Source organism: Malus sylvestris, chromosome 15 (genome assembly GCF_916048215.2).
Source record: "Malus sylvestris chromosome 15, drMalSylv7.2, whole genome shotgun sequence".
In the NCBI taxonomy this organism is placed as follows: Eukaryota; Viridiplantae; Streptophyta; class Magnoliopsida; order Rosales; family Rosaceae; genus Malus; species Malus sylvestris.
The window spans coordinates 44,857,163-44,878,111 of record NC_062274.1 but is presented as its reverse complement, the minus strand read 5'-3'; the positions used below and the strand labels follow the sequence as shown (position 1 = coordinate 44,878,111).

At 39.9% G+C, this 20,949-nt stretch overlaps 1 protein-coding gene across 1 annotated transcript; it reads left to right on the top strand.

Moving 5' to 3' along the window:
* Positions 1–166: 166 nt before the first annotated feature.
* On the top strand, positions 167–5,205 carry LOC126601687 (uncharacterized). The gene is made up of 6 exons (XM_050268428.1): positions 167–479; positions 726–775; positions 1,866–3,500; positions 3,587–3,717; positions 3,785–3,860; positions 3,944–5,205. Exons 3-6 carry the CDS (start codon positions 1,877–1,879, stop codon positions 5,101–5,103), a joined length of 2,991 nt encoding a protein of 996 aa, XP_050124385.1. The 5' UTR covers positions 167–479; positions 726–775; positions 1,866–1,876; the 3' UTR covers positions 5,104–5,205.
* Positions 5,206–20,949: the final 15,744 nt, after the last annotated feature.

Below are 20,949 nucleotides of genomic sequence, written 5' to 3'. Positions count from 1 at the left end.
AGAATATGGTAGTGGAGTGGGAAATGAAAGATCGAGAGAGAGACCTCCGTGTGTGGTGTACGTGTGTGGTGTGCGTGTGTGGTGTGGTGGGGGGGGTCTCGAAGTGTGTGTGTGGTGGAGTGTGAGTTCTTCAGTCTTTTTTACTGTCTGAGTGATGGTGTCTAAGAAAAAAAAGCATCCAATGCTCCAAATTATTCAAAACCAAATCATTCCAAACCTATGTCTACCTCTCTGATCCAATGATCCAAAGAACTTTTTGCAATTTCAGAACATGCACAACAAATACTACTGCTTTAATAATGAAAGCGTGTGACAGTCTTTCACATGCAAAACAGTGTCAATGTCTGTTATATACTTACATTCTTTCATCATCAGAGGCATTCACCGAATTTTAACTTACATTCTTCTTCCCATACCATTTTCAAAACCATTCCAGATCCTTTCCAAAGCCAAGCAACACAAAGGCTTCCATATTTAAGGTAAGTTTACAAACTTAAATTTATATTATTGTAATTTATACAAAAACAAATAAATTTGTGTGCACTCGTATGTTAATTTTTTTAAGTAATTACTTGCATGTTAATTATGTTAATTTTTGTAAGTAATTAAGTAATGTTAATATTAATTGTTTTAAGTAATTAAGTAATGTTGTATAATTATTCCCTAGGATAATTTTAATATGTTTAATGTTATTTATTATTTTATTTTCCTTACCATTTTCAAAGTCATTCCAGATCCATTCCAAAGCTTGAACACAAAGGCTTCAATATTTAAGGTAAGTTTACAAACTTAAATTTATATTATTGTAATTTATACAACAACAAATAAATTTGTGTGGACTCGTATGTGAATCTTTTTAAGTAATTAATACTTGCATGTTAATTTTTGTAAGCAATTAAGTAATGTTAATATTAATTGTTTTAAGTAATTAAGTAATGTTGTATAATTATTCCCTAGGATAATTTTAATATGTTTAATATTATTTATTATTTTATTTCTCTTACCATCTTCATTATCAAATTGGATTATTATTCATTAATATTAGGTTTTTTTATTATCAAATTGGATTATTATTCTTTAATATTAGATTTTTTATTATCAAATTGGATTATTATTCTTTTATATTAGGTTTTTTTATTATCAAATTGGATTATTATTCTTTTATATTAGGAATTTTTTTATCAAATTGGTGGATTATTCATTAAATTTGATTATTATCAAATTGGATTATTATTCATCACCATGTTTTATATTAGGATAATTTTTTTATCAAATTGGTGGATTATTCATTAAATTGGATTATTATCAAATTGGATTATTATTCATCACCATGTTTTATATTAGGATAATTTTTTTATCAAATTGGTGGATTATTCATTAAATTGGATTATTATCAAATTGGATTATTATTATCAAATTGGATTATTATTCATCACCATGTTTTAATTTAGGATAATTTTTTTTATCAAATTGGTGGATTATTCATTAAATTGGATTATTATCAAATTGGATTATTATTCATCACCATGTTTTAATTTAGGAATTTTTTTTATCAAATTGGTGGATTATTCATTAAATTGGATTATTATTATCAAATTGGATTATTATTCATCACCATGTTTTATATTAGGATTTTTTTTTTTATCAAATTGGATTATTATTCATTAAATTGAATTATTATCAAATTGGATTATTATTCATTAATATTAGGTTTTATTATTCCATATTATTTGTATAATTACTTAACTTTTTACAATCATTTTCTTTACTTTGTATTTAATTCTTCTGTAGAATAACTTTATTATTTAGGTTCTCTTATTTTTATCAAAAAATAATTGTCTAATTTTAATGAAAAATAAATATAGGTACATTTAAGATGTCAAGTAAACGTGATCCAGCTTGGGAACATGGAGACCCAATAGACGGAAACAAACATGGCACAATTTGCAAATATTGTGGTCGGGTAAGGAAGAGTGGCGGAGTGACACGACTGAAGTATCATCTTAGTGGATTAGATCCATCAAAAAATGTCCAACGATGCGATAATGTCCCCCCAGAAGTGAAGGCATTCATCAGCACATTATTAAAAAATAAAAAACAGCAGAAGGAAAAGATGACACAAGGAATGGAAAATATTCGAGCTGAGCTACGGGGAGAAGTCTATGGCCAAGCGGTTGACAGTGATGATGATGACGATGAGGACGAATGTGATGATGACATGGGACCTGAAGAACGACGCAGTTTGAAACAAGCATTACGTGCCTCCAAACAGTCAGCATGGGAAAGAGAACACCTTCATAAAATTCCTAATAGGGGACAAGGTTCCGGGACAAGTGGTGGTGCACAAATGAGACGGGGAGGCAGTCTTAGAGAATTACAACCAACACCACCAATAGCCCCAAGTTTATATAAGTCATCCAACGCACGTCAAAAGAGTGTTTGGAGTTATTTCAAGGGAGGTAATGTGAAGGAGGGAATGGGGCGTCTAATTAGCAAGTTCTTTATCTATGAAAATGTCCCTGCTGCGAAGGCTTCATCACATCATTTCAAAAATATGGTAGTGGGATGTCAACATGCCGGTGTTGGAGTACAACCTCCCACTCCCTATGAGATAAGAAACAAATATTTGGATATGGAGTATAAAGACATTGGCGAGTATGTTAACAAGTTGAGGTCAAAGTGGGAAACTAATGGTTGCACAATCATGTGTGACGGATGGACCGGCCCGACCAGATTATCTATCATCAACTTCATGGTATATTCCAAGGGCAAGACAATTTTTTTGAAGTCTGTTGATGCTTCAGACCATATAAAGAATTACAAATATATTTACAAATTATTGAGGGATGTAATCATGGAGGTGGGAGAGCATAATGTTGTCCAAGTCGTGACCGACAACGGTTCTGCATTTGTCAAAGCTGGAAAAAAGTTAATGAAGCATCATAATGTGTTTTGGACATCATGTGCAGCACATTGTATTGATCTTATGTTTGAGGCAATGGGGAAGAGAGAGAATGTTGCTACTGTGGTCAAAAGAGCTAGAACGATCACTAATTATATTTACAATCACGGTTGGTTGTTGGCAAAGATGCGTGAATTTTGCAGAGGAGAAATTATTCGTCCAGCTACCACTCGATTCGCCACCAACTATATTGCATTAAACAGCCTACTCAAGAAGAAAGCAGGGTTGAAGCAACTATTCACCAGTGATGATTGGGCCAACCACAATTTTAGCCGCTCAAATACAGGTCGTTTGGTGGAAAGTATAGTGCTTGATCATGCTTTTTGGAGTCAAACAGAACATGTGTGTCAAGTGTTTGAACCTCTTTACAAAGTTTTACGGATCGTTGACACAGAAGTGTATCCTACTATGGGGGCTGTATATGAGTTGATGCGTGTAGTGAAGGATGAATTGGAAAGAAAACATGGTGCAAGGTGGGTCGTAAAAATAATTGAAGACCGATGGTATAAAACATTATACCACGATTTGCATGCAGCAGGTATAAATTATGTCATAATTTGCAATTCATTTCTTTAGTTGCATAAGTATTATTTATCTTATTAGAGTATGTGTTTCTTTGAACAGCATATTATTTGAATCCCCGATACCAATACAGACCCGGTGTTGGAGATGATGGTACCCTTATACGTGCTGTACATAATGTATACTCTAAATTAGACCCTGCATCACCAGCAGTTGGCCAATTTGGAAATGAGGTACACAATTACTTAAATTATAATAATTACTTTGTTGGATTAAACTAACACAATTTATTGTATTCAGCTAACATGGTTTAAAGATGCAAGAAGAACATTTGGAGAACCAACATCAGTTGCTGCTCGAACAAATATGTCTCCTAGTGAGTATAAACATATTTCACTATAAGTTTATAATAGAATTTGTTGGAGTTATTAGGCTTATCAACATTATTTTTCATTGTAGCTGAATGGTGGATCATGTATGGGACCGATGCACCAACTGTGAGAAAGTTAGCAATAAAAGTATTATCACAAACAGCTTCCTCATCAGCTTGTGAAAGAAATTGGAGCACATTTGCACTCATCCATACAAAGCAAAGAAATAAGTTGGCTCATAGTAGCTTGGAAAAATTAGTTTATTGCTACTACAACATGAAGCTTCAAATTCGAGATAAGGAAGCAGAAATCGATCATGTCGACCGTGGTGACCCACTAGATGTGTTTGATATTGTTGGTGAAGATGATGATACGGAGGGTAACCAACTTTTTCAATGGATTAGACCTCTTCATTTAGATGATGATGAAGGCAACCCAGCTCCTAGAGTTGCTGAAGAAGCACGTAATGAAGGGATAAATGTAGAAAGAGTATTAGAGGAGGAGGTGGGATCTAGCAGCGCTGACTCTTTCGAAGAACTTTTGCACCCAATGCCAAGCAACACTGGAATTCCACCTTTTTCCAATCCTACACAACCACAACATCGTGCTGATACTAATGATAGCTCTAGTACAAGATCAGGAGACTCACCTACCACCGGAGGTGGGAATGATGAAGGAAATAGTGGAGCTGGAGGTAGTGGAGCTGGAGGTAGTGGTGGTGGATATGGAAACTATTATGGACCACCACCTCCCGGATATATGAGCCCCTTCACTGGTGAGGCAAACTTCACGCATGCAACACAAGATGATGACCATGGCAGTAGGCGGGCAGGACCAGGAATTGGTGCCATAGGGAAGGACTATACTCGCAGAGAAAGAGGCAAAGGGATTTTGTCAAGTCAAGAAGATGACTCGTTATCTAGAACTTCAGACTCTTTTGGATTGGGAAGTAGTAACTATGGTTATACTCATAACCAACCATTTCCCTACCCTTCATATCCCATTCCTGTTGGGACGGAATCGAGCGACTCATGGAATCAATCCCAGCCTCAATCTTCAAATGATTTTTCTTATGGACAACCTCAACCAATCTCGGATCCATATGGGTGGCATATTAACAATTACATGCAAAACTATTTTGGGGATTTATCATTTGATAACTACTCTTCACAATACACTCATTCTACACATAGAGATGATGAAGATAGTGACAAATTTGAACCTCATAGGAACTCTATGTGGTACTAAAGTGTAAAATATTGTACTAATTCATTATATATAAATGATTATGGTGTGTTTAGACTTCTTTCATTAATTACTACATATTTTCTACACTCATAATGTTTGTCAGATCGCTATATAATCAACTTGATAATGTTAAATCCATCATGCAATGCATTTCCTTCCAATTTTTTGTGATAAACTAATAGATAATTGACTAAATAAACATCCTACAAAGTTTCAATACAAATTTCCAAGTTTTTCTTACAATTTCCGTGGTTTCCATGTAATTTTTATCGATATCGATATTTTACCGATATTTCCATCGATATTTCCGTGTTTTCGGACTACCGATATTTCCGATATCACCGATATTTTCTTCCTTGTTCCGGACCGACTACTACTAAGTCGTCGTCATTCCAATTCTCGAATTTCACCGCCAAACCAAATGCCCATTTCTAATCAATATATACCCGCTTCGGATTCATACCTAAGACTTGACTACATGATGTTCAAGCCAAACGACAACGTTTTCGACAACGCAACGGAGATAAACTACACAGACATGTTTGTAGATGTTCACGAGAGAGAGAGAATACCTAGTGGGATAAAGATAAAGGGGTGCGTTGGCGTAGATTTGGAGTGGGTCGGATTGATGTGGGTGGGGGAGAGTCAGTAGGGGTGGTGTGCAGAAGGTTGCATGTGTGGGGATGAGAGTGATAAGAGAGAATGTTATTTTACTTTTAACTTTTCAATATTTATGTTTTATTAGTAATTGTTATACACTTTGTATTTAAGTGTGGTTATGTAAATCCTAGATTATATTTGATACTAGTTATTCTTCCTTATTAGGACTTGTATTCCTTGGAGGAGAATGATTATTCCCTCCCTTATAACTATAAATAAAGCAAGGTTCTAAAAAATGCTAGGCACTAGTCGGGCGGCGGGCTGACGCTAGAAGGATTTAGGTAAATTTCTTGTATATCTTGTAAATAATTGCATATTGATACTTACAAAAAATTATACTTGTATGAAATTCATGGATAAAATAATAAAAAAATGATAAAATGCAAAAAGAGTATCCAACAACTCCAAAATTTAAAAACACATTAAGCATATATGCCATATAACCATAGTGAGGAGTATTGTAGGATGACAAATGTACAACAAGTTCAAAATTTCTAGGATGACAAATGTACAATAAGTAAACAATTTTAAACCACTTAGAAATAGATAGGATTATTTTATTTTATTTTTTAATTTCATTAAAAAAAATTTAAAAAAACCGCCTAGCCTTGCCTAGCCTGCCTATAGCCCATCCGATTTTTCCAACCGATTTGCAAGAAAACGCCTCGGCTCACCACCGCCTAGCTCCTAGGCCGTTTTTTAGAACATTGAAATAAAGGCACGACGTAAGGGGAATAACACATCCTCTACACAACCCTACAAACACATCTATCCCTATTCTTTCTCTGTGCTGCCAGCCCCCTTTCCCTTGTCAGATTAAAATAAGCCACAACACGTTATCAACACGCTCCTACAGTTGCACTTAGGAATCTGACGTGAAAGTTTTCTGCATCAAACCAATTCATCAATATCATCACGCAATCAGGTTCTTTCAAAACAACGATTTTTATCCCGAAATTTTTGCAGCCCTGATAGCATGAACATTCACCATAATACATGACCTAACTTTATGTTTTTTGAAATTTAGATTCTACATAAATTGTGTATGCATTATATCCATAATTGTTGAATTATGTGAATTTGATATTGCCATGAATTGCATCAAATATATGTCCATGTATTGAATTATTTGATTGAATATGCATTGAATTAATTTGGAAATCATAAGAAAAAATTATTAAAAATAATTTCCTAAGGTTCTTCAAACCCATGACCTAAACCACCCACGAAGCTATCAAGCTCCACCTGGAAAACCCGACGCTTATGGCTCTAACCCAGAAACTCTAACTCGCCTACAGCGAGACCGTGACCTTGCCGTGCAATTTTCTAGCAAATTCTTCCATGGTGTTGTGATTTTGAACCAAAATCATTGAAATTCTAGAAGATTTTCATCGAATTTGGGTGAAATTCAAGTTTGAATTTCTTGGGTTTCCCTTTTTCCTCCCCCCCCCGACGTCGAAGTACTCCATCCGTTACTAGGAATCGGTTCATCGTTGCCCAGGGCCCTGCACCGAGAACCATGTCCCAAAACCCAGCCGCTTGGGGCGTTTTGGACTTGACTCAAGCTAACTTCGGCTTTGCTTCTCTCAGCCCACATCACTGAGCCCAATTAGGCATTTGTTGGACTCAGCCTGAGACACTAGCCCATGGCTATGGTGTCCTAGTGTCTTGCGACACATTGTATTGCGTCTCCCCTGGGTTCATTTGCCCACGTCGCATCGGATTCCAGCCCGAAGCTGGAATATCGGTGCACTGCAATGTGAAGCATCGGAGCATACCTTCGTGTGGGCTTAAAGCCCTACCTTGCTCCCTACCGCACCTGATCAATACTTATATGGGCCTCTGTTTTTGGATCCATTTTTTGCAACCTGTTTGCTGTTACTAGGCTAGCATCCCAAATTTCTTTTTTTGGCCTGATCAGCCCATGCCTACTCCAGCCTAATTTTGGGCTCGGATCTCATGACATATATTTGCTCAGCCTACCATGGGCTTTGGTCCATTATTTTGGGCCCCGAGTTTAATTGTTTATTTTTTTAGACAAATTGGGTTTTATAATTTTTCACCCGCAAATTAAATTTGGCCCAAAGTCCAAATAATTAATTCAATTATAATTTTAGACCTGAAGGTATATTTGCATATTTTCTTGTTGCATATTTACGTATATATATTTGTGTTTATCTGTAGGAACATATGAACCTGAAGTTTATATTTATTTCGAAACCTGAAGTTTCTAGAAACATGCCTTATTTTCAAACCTGAAGTTTTCTTTAAAACCATCACCCATGAAAACCCAAAGTTTTTTTCATGTAAATTTAAACCAATACATGTCTATTAGAACCTGAATGTTTTACTCCTATTTGAAAGGATTGATTTTTTCTCCATTACAGTAACCACATTCTTGTCCATTTATTTTGTGATAGGGACATGTCGAATTTGAACAAACTAAACTTTACCGCTTTAGATGTCTCTGGAAGAAACTACCTCAAGTGGGTCCATGATGTGAAGCTTCACCGTACCCCATAAAGAATTTGTGTCACGCCATTGAAGATGAGATGGACAACTTGGTTGGTGAAGCTGAGAAAGCCACTACCATGATCTTCATCTGAAGACACATTCATGATGCACTGTAAACCGAGTGCCTTGCTGAGGAAGATCAATGAGCACTTTGGGTCACTTTGGCTGAACACTTTGATCACCAAAAGGATATTTTCTTGCCTGAAGCAAGACATGATTGGCAGCATCTGCGCTTCCAAGGCTTTAAGTCTGTGAATGAATATAATTATGAAGTTTGTCGAATCCGATCACTTCTCAAGTTCTGTAATGAGAACTTGACCAAAGAAGATATCCTGGAGAATACATATTCGACCTTTTATGCTACCAATATTGTCATGTAGCAACAATTTAGGGCTTAGAAGCTCACTAAGTTTTCAGATTTGATCTCTATTTTACTTCTCGCTGAAAAGAAAAATTAGCTATTGATGAAAAATCATCAAGCTCGACCTACTGGGGCTACTGCTGTGCCTGAAACACATTATAGTACAAACCAACGCCCAAAACGCCAACATAGGTGTGGTAAGGGAAGCCAGAAGCCATCCGGTCAAGGTCAACAGAGCCAAGGCCCATCTAAGGGAGGAAATCGAGCCCTAAAAACGCCCTAACTTCGCTCATAAGACCCCAAACTTCAAGAATAAAGGCAAAGCACCTGAAACCATGGATGCAGACATGTGTTACCGCGGTGGTTCAATGGACCATTGGTCCCGTGTTTCCCAGAAGGTTGTAGCTGAATATCATTCTCGTCGTAAGAAGTTTGAATCAAACTTTATGTAAGTGGATGAACCGGAGAGTACCAAGATAGAGGTTTCTGACTTTCAGGAGGCTATTACCCCTATGAAAGATTAGAATCTTAGACATAAACTATTTTTAGTTGCATTTAGAACCTTGGGGGCCGAATTCCACATAATGGCCGAACTCCCTCTTGTTTTTTTGTTTATGTTTGAACATTTTTCCTTTATATTTGGATTATTAATTGGTGATTTGTTTTTGGATATTAAGTTTTTAATTACCATCTTTGAATACTTAAATTATTTTGAATGGATATTTGTTTTAAGAACTTTTATGCATGTGGCCGATCAAATTAATTTTTATTTCTAGGTATGACTAGTGGAAAAGTTAGTTGTCTGGCAGATAGTGCAACCACACACATTGTTTTACGTGAATGCATCTATTTCACTAACTTCATACCTAAGAATACACCTCTAACAACCCTCTTAGGCATATCCAACCTGATCAAAGGATATGGTAAGGCACGTATAATGTTGTCCATTGGTACAATCTTGACCATTGATGAGGCATTTTATTCTCTACGTTTCAGAAGAACGTTATTGATTTTCAAGGACATTCGAGATAATAGTTATCATGTTGAAACCTATGTAGAAAATGTAGTTGAATTTCTGTGCATAACTTCCTACGATTATGGCCAAAAACGTACTCTAGAGAACATGGAGCGTATCTCGAGTGGTCTGTATACTACAACCATATGCCTTATAAAAAGCCACTATGTGGCTGGCCCTACCTCTAGGACTACGCACGAAATTACACTTTGGCATGATTGTTTGGGACACCCTAGATGAACAACGATGCGCCGTATCCTCAGATCATCACACGGGCATCCACTAACCTAAAGTTTAGGTTCGATTCAAGGAATCGCATTTCAAACCTGCTATGTATGAAAGCTTATTATAAGCCTTCTTATGACAAGATTCGTTCGAATCCTCCTACTTTTCTACAAAGGATTCAAGGGGACATTTGTGGACCGATTCACCCTCATTACGGACCATTTAGATATTTTATGGTACTGGTTGACGCTGCCACACGTTGGTCACACGTGTGCTTGTTGTCCACAAAGAACGCTGCATTCTCCAAATTGTTGGCTCAAGTTATCAAGCTTAGGGCTCACCACCCTGATTATCTGATCAAATCTATTTGATTGGATAATGTTGGAGAATTCACATCTAAAACTTTTGATAATTATTGCATGTTGGTTGGGGCTGAAGTTGAATATCCAGTACCCTATGTTCATACCCAGAATAGCTTGGCAGAGGCATTCATTAAGCGCTTACAAATGATTGCTTAATCGTTGGTTATACGTACCAAGCTTCCGATCACTACTTGGGGCCATACAATATTGCAGGTAGCCATGTTGGTCCGCCTGAGCCTGTTATGACCCAACCGTATAACGCCCTTCAATTGGTTACCGGATACGAACCCGACATATTGAATCTGCGCATTTTTTGTTGTGCAGTCTATGTGCCGATTTCGCCGCCCTTACGTAAAAAAATAGGGCCTCAACGAAGGATGGGAATCTATGTCGGATATGATTCTCCTTCAATCATTCGTTACTTAGAACCTTTAACAAGCGATTTGTTTACCATTCGTTTCGCGGATTGTCACTTCTATGAGACAATCTTCTCGTCATTAGGGGGAGATAAAAACGTCAACGTTCTTGAAGAACGACTCGAATTATCATGGACGACTCCTACTATGTCTCATTTAGATCCCCACACTGCTCAGTCTGAAACTGAAGTGTTTCGCATATTAGATCTTTAGAGCATAGCTCATAGCATACCTTATGCTTTCATCGATCTAGAGCGAGTGACAAGATCACATAATCCAGTTAAGAATGTGCCTATAAAGTTAGATGTACCAAATGTACGACAGACTTCCCTCATAGAGGCCCGGGACGCCACTTTGGCTGATCCACGTACATTAGCAGCTAGCCAATCCTCTGCCCTTACACAGAAGTGTGGCAGACCACTTAGTTCAAATGATTCACACCCTCGAAATAGGAAACCCATGGCATAAGATCCTCCTGAGCCTACCGTGAGTCTGACTCTCGCTTACTCCTTCTATCCAACTCAGCGTCCTTGAATAGACGAATCCACATCCCAAGAATCGAGAGATTTCGGTCCATTATGCTAGCTTAAATGATGTTTGATGTAGAAATGAGATGATTATCGATGATGCATTAACATATGCAGTAGCTACCGAGATCATGTTGAGCGGTAACATTGAACCCCATTCTGTTGATGAATGTCGACGTAGAATTGATTAGTTAAATTGAAAACAAGCAATCCAAGTCAAACTCGATTTGCTTGTGAAACATAAGGTGTTTGGACTTGTAGCTCATACTTCTCCACATGTGAAGCTTGTTGGCTACAAGTGAGTTTTCGTTCGGAAGCATAATGAGAAGAACGAAATGTGCCTTACGAAACTCGTCTGGTTGTGCAAGGCTTCTCACAACGCCTAGAGACTGACTATGACGAAACTTATTCACCTTGTTGATGCACAAAATCAGCTAGGACTTTGGTACAACAGAAAGTGTCAGGTTTGTGACCTTCGCTTGGTTGCTTCGATCACTAGTGAAGATAAGTACGTAAATGAATAGGGACAGGGAAGCAAACACAAGATGTACGTGGTTCACCCAGATCGGCTACGTCCACGGAGTAGAGGAGTTCTCATTAATTGTGAAGGGTTTACACAAATACATAGGTTCAAGCTCTCATTTTGTGAGTTCTAGTGAATAGTTTAGTACAAAATGACATTAGAGATTATTGTGGGAGAATGATCCCTATTTATAGAAGAGAGTTTCTAGTTTTGTTATAACATTGACACGTGTCGTGTTGTGATTGGCTTCTGATGTTGACACGTGTCGAGCTGTGATTGGCTTCTGATGTCGACATGTGTCGCATTGTGATTGGCCTCCTGGTTGAAGGGAAGCTCTTCTGGGTCCTTGACGGTATAACGTTGACTGGTGCTCAGTAGTTTCGGGATTGGTCAAGTATGGTACAAACAGTGCTCCCCTAAGTTCCCGAGTGAGGGAAGCTCCTTGGTTGGGGACTTGCAAGATCCAAGCCATTGAGTAATCACGAAACTTCTAAGTACTGAAGTGTGGTATCATTTTCACGTGCCTTATCTGTCTCATATGTAGATGTGGCATCTTCTCTGGAAGTACTTTTCCTCCATCCATGGGTGGTATCTTTAACCGATGAAGATGCACAAGGTAATGTATCAATTTCACTTGAAGCTTACTTGTAGTTTCGGGCTTGGTTAAGTGCGATACAAACCCTATAGTAGGAGTCCCCCAAGTCGCCGAGCTCGGAGATCTGCCGAAAGAGGTGACAGACAGGTAAGCAGTCAAACTTCCAAGCAAGCAACCCAGGATCGGAGGTTCGACTTCGGCTTCCGGTTGATTGTTCTCCTTCTCCTTGTCTCTCATTCAACTGCCAGGATAAGGAGAACCAAATGGAGAAGAGATGATATGAGATACTTTTGCTTTTGAAAAAGTAACTTTCCACAGGCTTATTCTTGAACTGTGCTGGAGGGTTTTCTGGTTCCCTTCAGAGTATAAGGTCGACTCAAGAATTTGAGGGTCAAAACAAGTCCATCAAATCTAGAGTACGTTCAACCTTGATGATATGGGATACTTTTGATGTTGACGGAATAATGAATGTGGTATGGAAATATGTCGTGCTGTAGTGATCTGTTTCAGCTCACCGTTGAACCTTCTGCTTCAATCTTTTGCATGGCAGAAGTGGTGTGCAACCTTTGCATTTAAATGGTCCTTCAGAACATTCCCTCATAGTGACTCATCCACGCTTGGCAGCTTCAGTGTAAAGAGCCAATATCTGATCAACTGTCATGAGGTATGTGCCGGTGGAATTCATGACCTTGACAGCAGTTGAGGATGAGTTCTCGAGAGCAATGCTAAGTAAGCAACCAGGCAAAGGTCTCAGGCAGTCAGTTCCAGATTGGAGGTTTGATTTCAGGTTCCGACTAACTGCTCTCTTTCTCTTTGTCCTGCAGGTGTGGACAAGGACGAAGACAAGGACAGGGAGAAAGCATGATATGGGATACTCTTGCTTTCGACCCTGATGATATGAGATACTCTTGTTCTTGGTGTGGCTTATTTGCTGAGGTATTATCGGGGGGAAATAAAACTGAGTATTTCAAGAGGTTATGTTGAGGGTGCATTCTCGAATGCGAGAAAGGGTTGAGCATTTTTGCAGGTTTGCCTGTCCGTTGAGGAGGGAGGTCGATGTATATAGGGATTTCCCAAAAACAAGTAGTAATGCTATTCCTTTACCCTTCTTGATCACAGCAATGTAGTGGGAGTTGCTAGCTTCACGTGTTTTAACTTTGTCAGAGCACTTTGAAAAAGTGGTATGTGGTATCTGGAAAGCTAATGTTGCGTGTGAAGATTACAGACAAGCTTTATCTAAGGAAATCTGGCTCTCGAAGTTCTGAGAGCTATGCCTCTTCGGTTTTCGAACAAGCAATCCCGTCGGGGATCTGGCTCTCGAGATTCGGAAAGCGGTGCCGCTTCGGTTTTTGAGAAAGTAATTATGTTGGGAGTCTTTTCTCGAATGTGAGTAAAGGTTGGACGTTCTTGCTAGCCTGTCTTGCCACAGAACACGGAGGTCGACACACATAGGGACTTTCCAGTTGTCAAGCAGTGGTGATGTTCCTTTACCCTTGTGGATAATAGTAGGGTAGCTGGAACTTCGAAATTCTCACGCCTAAACTTTGTCAGAGATCTTTGGCAAAGTTATATGTGGTACCCGAGGAGTTGATGGTGCGTGTGAAGAGTGGTGATTGAACAACAAGATTCGCATGCTTTCTATTTCACCAGAAATCTTCGACAGATTGCCCGTAATTTCTGCAAAGCTAAGTGTGCATGTGATAGGTGCTGACGAGGCTGAAAAAGCAGGTGCTTCTTCGATTTCTGAGATCGGCCCTCGTGGTCTCTGAGTAGCCCAGCTTTTGAGAAAGCAAACGCCTCTTCGATTTCTGAAGCTCCGTCAAGTGCAGATTTTTATAGAGGCTGACATTAAGTTCCACAACACACTTAAATCTCCACCAGTAGAAGCTCCATTCTTGCACTTCTAAGATCTTGATTTGTCTGACCTCTTCCCTCTTCAACACCTTTGAAAATGTCTGGCCCCTCCGACCGTCGTTTTGACTTGAACCTTGGAGAAGAGATAGCCACGCCTTCTCCAGACAACATATGGCGGCCATCCTTCATATCCCCTACTGGTCCTCTTACCGTTGGGGATTCTGTGATGAAGAATGATAAGCCCGTTGCGGTGGTGGCCAGGAACCTTCTCACTCCCAAAGATAACAGACTACTGTCCAAACGGTCTGATGAGTTGGCTGTTAAGGATTCTCTGGCTTTTAGTGTTCAGTGTGCAGCTTCTATGTCTAATATGGCCCAACGCCTATTTGCTAGAACCCGCCAAGTTGAATCATTGGCTGCTGAAGTGATGAGTCTCAAACAGGAGATTAGAGGGCTCAAGCATGAGAATAAACAGTTGCACCGGCTCGCACTCGCACATGACTATGCTACAAACATGAAGAGAAAGCTTGACCAGATGAAGGAATCTGATGGTCAGGTTTTACTTGATCATCAGTGGTTTGTGGGTTTGTTCCAAAGGCATTTATTGCCGTCGTCTTCTGGGGCTGTACCGCGTAATGAAGCTCCAAATGATCAACCTCTGATGCCTCCTTCTTCTGGGGTTCTGTCCAGTACTGAGGCTTCGGATAACCACCCTCCGGTGCTTTCTCTTTCTGGGGCTCTACCGACTGCTAAGACTTCCCCTGAGCAACCTTTGTGAATGCTCCCTCTTGTTTGTTTATTTTGATTCATGTATATGTACATATTTGTAACTTATCGGAAATATCAATAAACAAGATTTGCTTCATTTCAACGTATTGTGTTAAATACACCAAGGCCTTCTTCACTAAGTTCTTTGAATTTTTTCTTTTGTTGAAGCTTGTATGTTGAAACTTTGTGAGTGAAGCATGTAGGTTGAGGTAGTGCTCCCTTAATTTCCCGAGTGAGGAAAACTTCTCGTTTGGAGACTTGAAAAATCCAAGTCACGAAGTGGTCGTGAGACTTCCGAGTATCAAGGTGCAGTAGCATATGGTAGGAGTCCCCCAAGTCTCTGGTCAAGGGAGTTGACGAATGAGGCATTTCCTTTTTAAGTGGTAGCCCAAAACTCCTTCTTCATATATACTTGTTATGAAAGTTGTTAGGCCCAAAAAAGATGAGGCCTAGGAATTTTTTTTTTTTTTTTTTTTTTTTTTTTTTTTGAATTTTCAAATTTCCGGATTTTTGAATTTTCGAATTTCCGAAAAAAAAATATATATATATATATATATATTTAAAAGTTTTGTAGGTGAAGCTTTGGTGTTGAAGCTTTGTAGATGAAGCTTTGAGGTTGAAGCTTTGTTGGGCATCATGAATTGATTTTGCTTCACACTGTCTTGATGAAGAGTGTGTGAAGCTTTTATATGTTTTGGTGTTGAAATTTTGTTTTGTAGGTGAAGCTTTGGGGTTGAAGCTTGATAGGTGAAGCTTTGGTGTTGAAGCTTTATAGGTGAAGCTTTGGTGTTGAAGCTTTATAGGTGAAGCTTTGGTGTTGAAGGGTTGAAGCTTTATAGGTGAAGCTTTGGTGTTGAAGCTTTGGGGTTGAAGCTTTATAGGTGAAGCTTTTGTTGGCACCATAAATTAATTTTGCTTCACACTATCTTGATGAAGATAGTGCAAAGCTTTTGAGATTGATATTTGTCCTCCATTGATGAAGCTTTTGTTGGCACCATAAATTGATTTTGCTTCACACTATCTTGATGAAGATAGTGCAAAGCTTTTGAGGATTGTAGTTGTGTTCCATTGATGAAGCTTTGTTGAATTTCCCAATTTCCAATTTCCTCTTTTTTTTTTTTTTTTTTTTTTTTTTTTTTTTTGTTTTTGTTTTTGTTTTTTTGTTTTTTGTTTTTTTTTGGGAAAACTAGAAATTTGAAAATGTGGGAGAGACAACGTATACAAATTTTGCTTCCATACTGTTAAGCGAGAGATTGTGATGCAAGCCACATCTTGTAGTAGTCGAAGGTTTGGATGAACCATATAAATTGAATTTGCTTCGAACAGTCTTGATCAAGAGTGTTTGAAGCTTTCTATGAGTTGTAGTGTTTGCATTGTTACATAGGAGAAATGTCTGAAGCAGATGCAAGAGGGCTGAAGAGCTTGATCTTCGTATACCATGCACTGAAGCCATTGTTGGCTTGCAATAAGACTTTGTTGGTGACTATAGCTCTTGTTAGGCATAAGTGCTCCCCTAGTTGAGTTGTAAAGCTTGATGGTTTTTGATTATTTGTGAATGCTAGGAGTTCACATGTACAAGTTGTACCACTTGTCTTCTGGTTAATGGAATGAATGGTAGGTTGTTTTCATCACTTGGTTGGTGGTACGAATGCGAATTCCTTAATCACCTTTCATCACATTTCATCACGTAGTTGGTGACATGAAAGAGAGTACGCGTTGTACATTTCATCACCTGGTTGGTGGCATGAAGGAAAGTACGCGTTGTACATTTCATCACCTGGTTGGTGGCATGAAGATGAGTTCCTTCTTCACCTGATTGGTGATAAGGGTGGCAAGTTTCCAAATAATATTAGAGTACGGGTTGTACATTTCATCACCTGGTGGTACGAAGGTGAGTTCCTTCATCACCTAGTTGGTGAGAATAAGGGCAAGGTGTCGAGGCACATTGTGGCAAATGTCGAATGACACAAAGTGTGTTGAACCCTTTCGAAGCACAGTTGGCTTATGTATGGATGTGTTGGAATGTATGATGTTTATGCATGAATGTGTTGGAATGTATGATGTTTATGTATGAATGTATTGGAATGTATGATGTTTATGTATGAATGTGTTGGAATGTATGATGTTTATGTATGAATGTGTTGGAATGTATGATGTTTATGTATGAATGTGTTGGAATGTATGATGTAGATCCTTTGTATAGTCTTGTTGACACATACTTAGATTTTGTTTTGTATTGGAAACATTTGCGTTGAAGCTTCAACACTTGAGTGTTTCATTGCTCAGAATGGAAAAGAGTTTATGGCCGAGTTGGCTAAATCACCTCTTTATTGAATTCATACCAAATGGTCTTTGTTACATAGGATGCCGAACGACTGTAGCTTAACACTTGTACAATGTGAGTTTATTTGTAATAGTACTTCAAGTGGTCAGCATTCCATGGATGGCCAAGGGTCTTGCCGTCGGAGTTTCTGAGCTTGTAGGAGCCAGGGCGGCTGATGCCGACGACCTCGAATGGTCCGTCCCAGTTAGGACTGAGTGTTCCTTCACTCGGGACCCTATCACAAAGTAATCTTTTCTTCAGTACCCAGTCTCCCACTTTGAAAGAGCGAGGTTTGACCCTTGAGTCGTAGTAGTTGGAAATGCGCTGCTTGTAGGCGACATTCCTCAGGTGAGCCTGATTTCTGTGTTCCTCGACTAGATCCAGGTTGAGGGTGAGTTGTTTGTCGTTCTCACTCTGCATGTAATTCTGGATTCGATATGTTGCTTGCTCAAGCTCAACCGGGACAACTGCTTCTGTACCAAAAGCAAGTGAGAATGGAGTTTCTCCTGTGGAAGTCCGATATGAAGTGCGGTATGACCAAAGAACTTGGGGTACTAATTCTGGCCAACAACCTTTAGCTTTGTCCAAGCTAGTTTTCAGAGTGCGCTTGATTATTTTGTTAACGGCCTCGACTTGTCCATTAGACTGGGGATGGGCTGGAGAGGCAAAACATAAGTTGATGTTGAACTTAGAGCAGAACATCTTGAACTTCTTGTTGTCGAACTGCCGCCCATTGTCCGTGACTATCGCATTGGGAATGCCGAATCTACAGAGGATGTTTTTCCATACGAAGTCTTCTACTTTTCCCTCAGTAATGGTTGCCAAGGGTTCTACTTCAGCCCACTTTGTGAAGTAGTCAACTGCAACGATTGCATAGTGAACCTTGCCCTTCCCTGCAGGCATTGGGCCGATCAAATCAAGTCCCCATTGGGCGAAGGGCCAAGGGCTGATCATAAGAGTGAGCGGCTCGGGAAGGGAGTGAAGGATAGTTGCGTAGCGTTGACACTTATCACATGAGCGAGATATTCTGATGGCATCTTGGTTGAGTGTTGGCTAATAGTATCCTTGGCGAAAAGTCTTGTGTGCTAGGGATCGAGACCCAGCATGATCTCCGCAGACTCCTTCATGTATTTCCCGAAGGACAATTTCCGCCTCCGCAGGTGTAAGGCATCTTAGGTAGGGCAGGGTAAAACCGCGCTTGTAGAGTTGGTCATTAATGATCAGGTAGCGAGCAGACTTGTATCGAATCTGCTTAGCTTGGACTTTGTCATTTGGAAGGGTGCCGTATCGAATCTGCTTAGCTTGGACTTTGTCATTTGGAAGGGTGCCATGGGCAAGGAATTTATAAATTGGGGTGATCCAACTATCTCCTTGTTGTAAATTGCACACTTCCGCGACCATGGTGCTTGGTCCTGCCAACAATTCGACATGAATTTTTCTCCCAATCTTGTCTTCCACTGCCGAGGCGAGGCGAGCCAAAGCGTCTGCATGACTGTTTGCTGCTCGAGGAACTTGGGTGATCTGGTAGTGGAAGTGCTTGAGCAAAAGTCGTGTTTGCGCAAGATATGCTGCCATGGAGCTATCCTTAGCATCAAAGTTGTTCGTGACTTGGTTGACCACTAATTGGGAGTCACTGAAGATATCAATTTGTTTAACTCCAAGATGCTTGGCCAAACGTAAGCCTGCTAGAAGGGCTTCGTATTCAGCCTCGTTGTTCGATGCCTTGAATTTGAAACGAATAGCGTATTCTATCGCCACTTTGTCAGGGGTAGTGAGGACTAATCCTGCTCCGCAGCCCTGTTGGTTGGATGAGCCATCAACATACAGGCTCCATGCTGGGGTTGTTGATTCTATCTTCTGAGCTTCCGATGGTAATGAAGCTATTGCTTCAGGTGTAGAAGCAATGTCAACAGGATATGTGAAATCGACGATGAAATCTGCTACTGCTTGACCCTTTTCGGCTGGTTTTGGTTGGTAGGAGATGTCAAACTCACCTAATGCTATCGCCCATTTGATCATTCGCCCAGACGTGTCAGGACTCTGGAGTATCTGTCGAAGAGGGTGATTGGTAAGCACGATGATTGCGTGTGCTTGGAAATAAGGGCGAAGTTTTCGAGCAGACATGACTAATGCTAGAGCTAATTTCTCAATGTTGGAGTATTGTGTCTTCGCATCTTGTAGGGCCTTGCTAGCATAGTAGACGGGCCGTTCGACACCACTGTCATTTCGAATAAGAACAGAACTGACTGCTGAAGCCGAAACCGATAGATAGATAATGAGAGTGTCACCAACTTCTGGTTTGGAGAGCAGAAGGGCTTTACTCATGTACTCTTTGAGGTTCCTGAATGCCTTGGCACATTCCTCCGTCCATGTAATGTACTTCTTATTTCCCTTGAGTGCTTTGAAGAAAGGAGCACATCTGTCTGTGGCCTTAGAGATGAATCTGGTTAAGGCTGCCACCTTGCTAGTAAGGCTTTGGATGTCTTTTGAAGTTACTGGCTCTTTCATGTCGAGGATTGCTTTGATCTTTTCGGGGTTAGCTTCAATGCCTCGTTGGCTAATCATGAAGCCTAAGAATTTGCCAGAGCCCACGCCGAAGGCACATTTGTTGGGGTTCAACCTCATTCGATACCTCTTTAGAATGGTGAAAGTTTCAGATAGGTTGGTGATGTGTTGGTCAGCATGTTTGCTCTTGACTAACATATCATCAACGTAAACTTCCATACTCTTCCCAATCTGTTCGGCGAACATTGAATTGACCAGTCTCTGATACGTTGCTCCTGCATTCTTTAGACCGAAGGGCATGACTTTGTAGCAATATAGTCCCCTGTCAGTAGTGAAGGTTGTGTGTTCTTGGTCTGAGGGGTTCATGAGGATTTGGTTGTATCCTGAATAAGCGTCCATGAAGCTCAAGAGCTCACACCCTGCCGTAGAGTCTATAAGTCTATCAATGAGAGGAAGGGGGAAACTATCCTTCGGGCATCCTTTGTTTAGGTTGGTGTAGTCGACACACATTCTCTACAAGACCTTTTGAAGCAGGAGACTTTCCTTGGTCGAATTTTTCTTAACAAGGACAACATTTGCTACCCATGTTGGGTAATTGACTTCACGGACGAAGCCTATGTCCTTGAGTTTTTCAACTTCTGCTTTCATCGCCTCGTATCGTTCAACATCATAAGATCTTCGCTTCTGTTTTACTGGTTTGGTCTTGGGATCAATACTCAAGTGGTGACAGATGATATCGGGAGAGATGCCCGGCATATCTTTATATGACCAAGCGAAGACCTCAGCGTTCTCTTGCAAAAAGGAGATCAGCGACAACCGAAGGGGTGGTGACAAAGTGGTGCCAATCTTCACCATGCGATCTAGATGGTCTTTGGAGATAGAGACATTCTCTAACTCTTCAGCGGGTTGTGCTTGCTGGGTGAATGAGTCATCTCGAGGGTCGTCGGGTTGACTGTTGCCATCATGAAGATCCGAGTTGGCTTCATCTGAACTGATCTTTACTACCTGGTTATGTATAGAGAGGGTCTCCTTAGGGACAGGCAGGTGTTGTTGCTTAACTGAAGTGTTGTAACATGATCGAGCACTAAGTTGATCTCCCCTGATGTATCCATTGCCGAAAGGGGTTGGAAACTTCATCAACAACATATGTGTGGATACCATGGCCTTGAGATCATTGATGCCTGTGCGCCCAAAGATG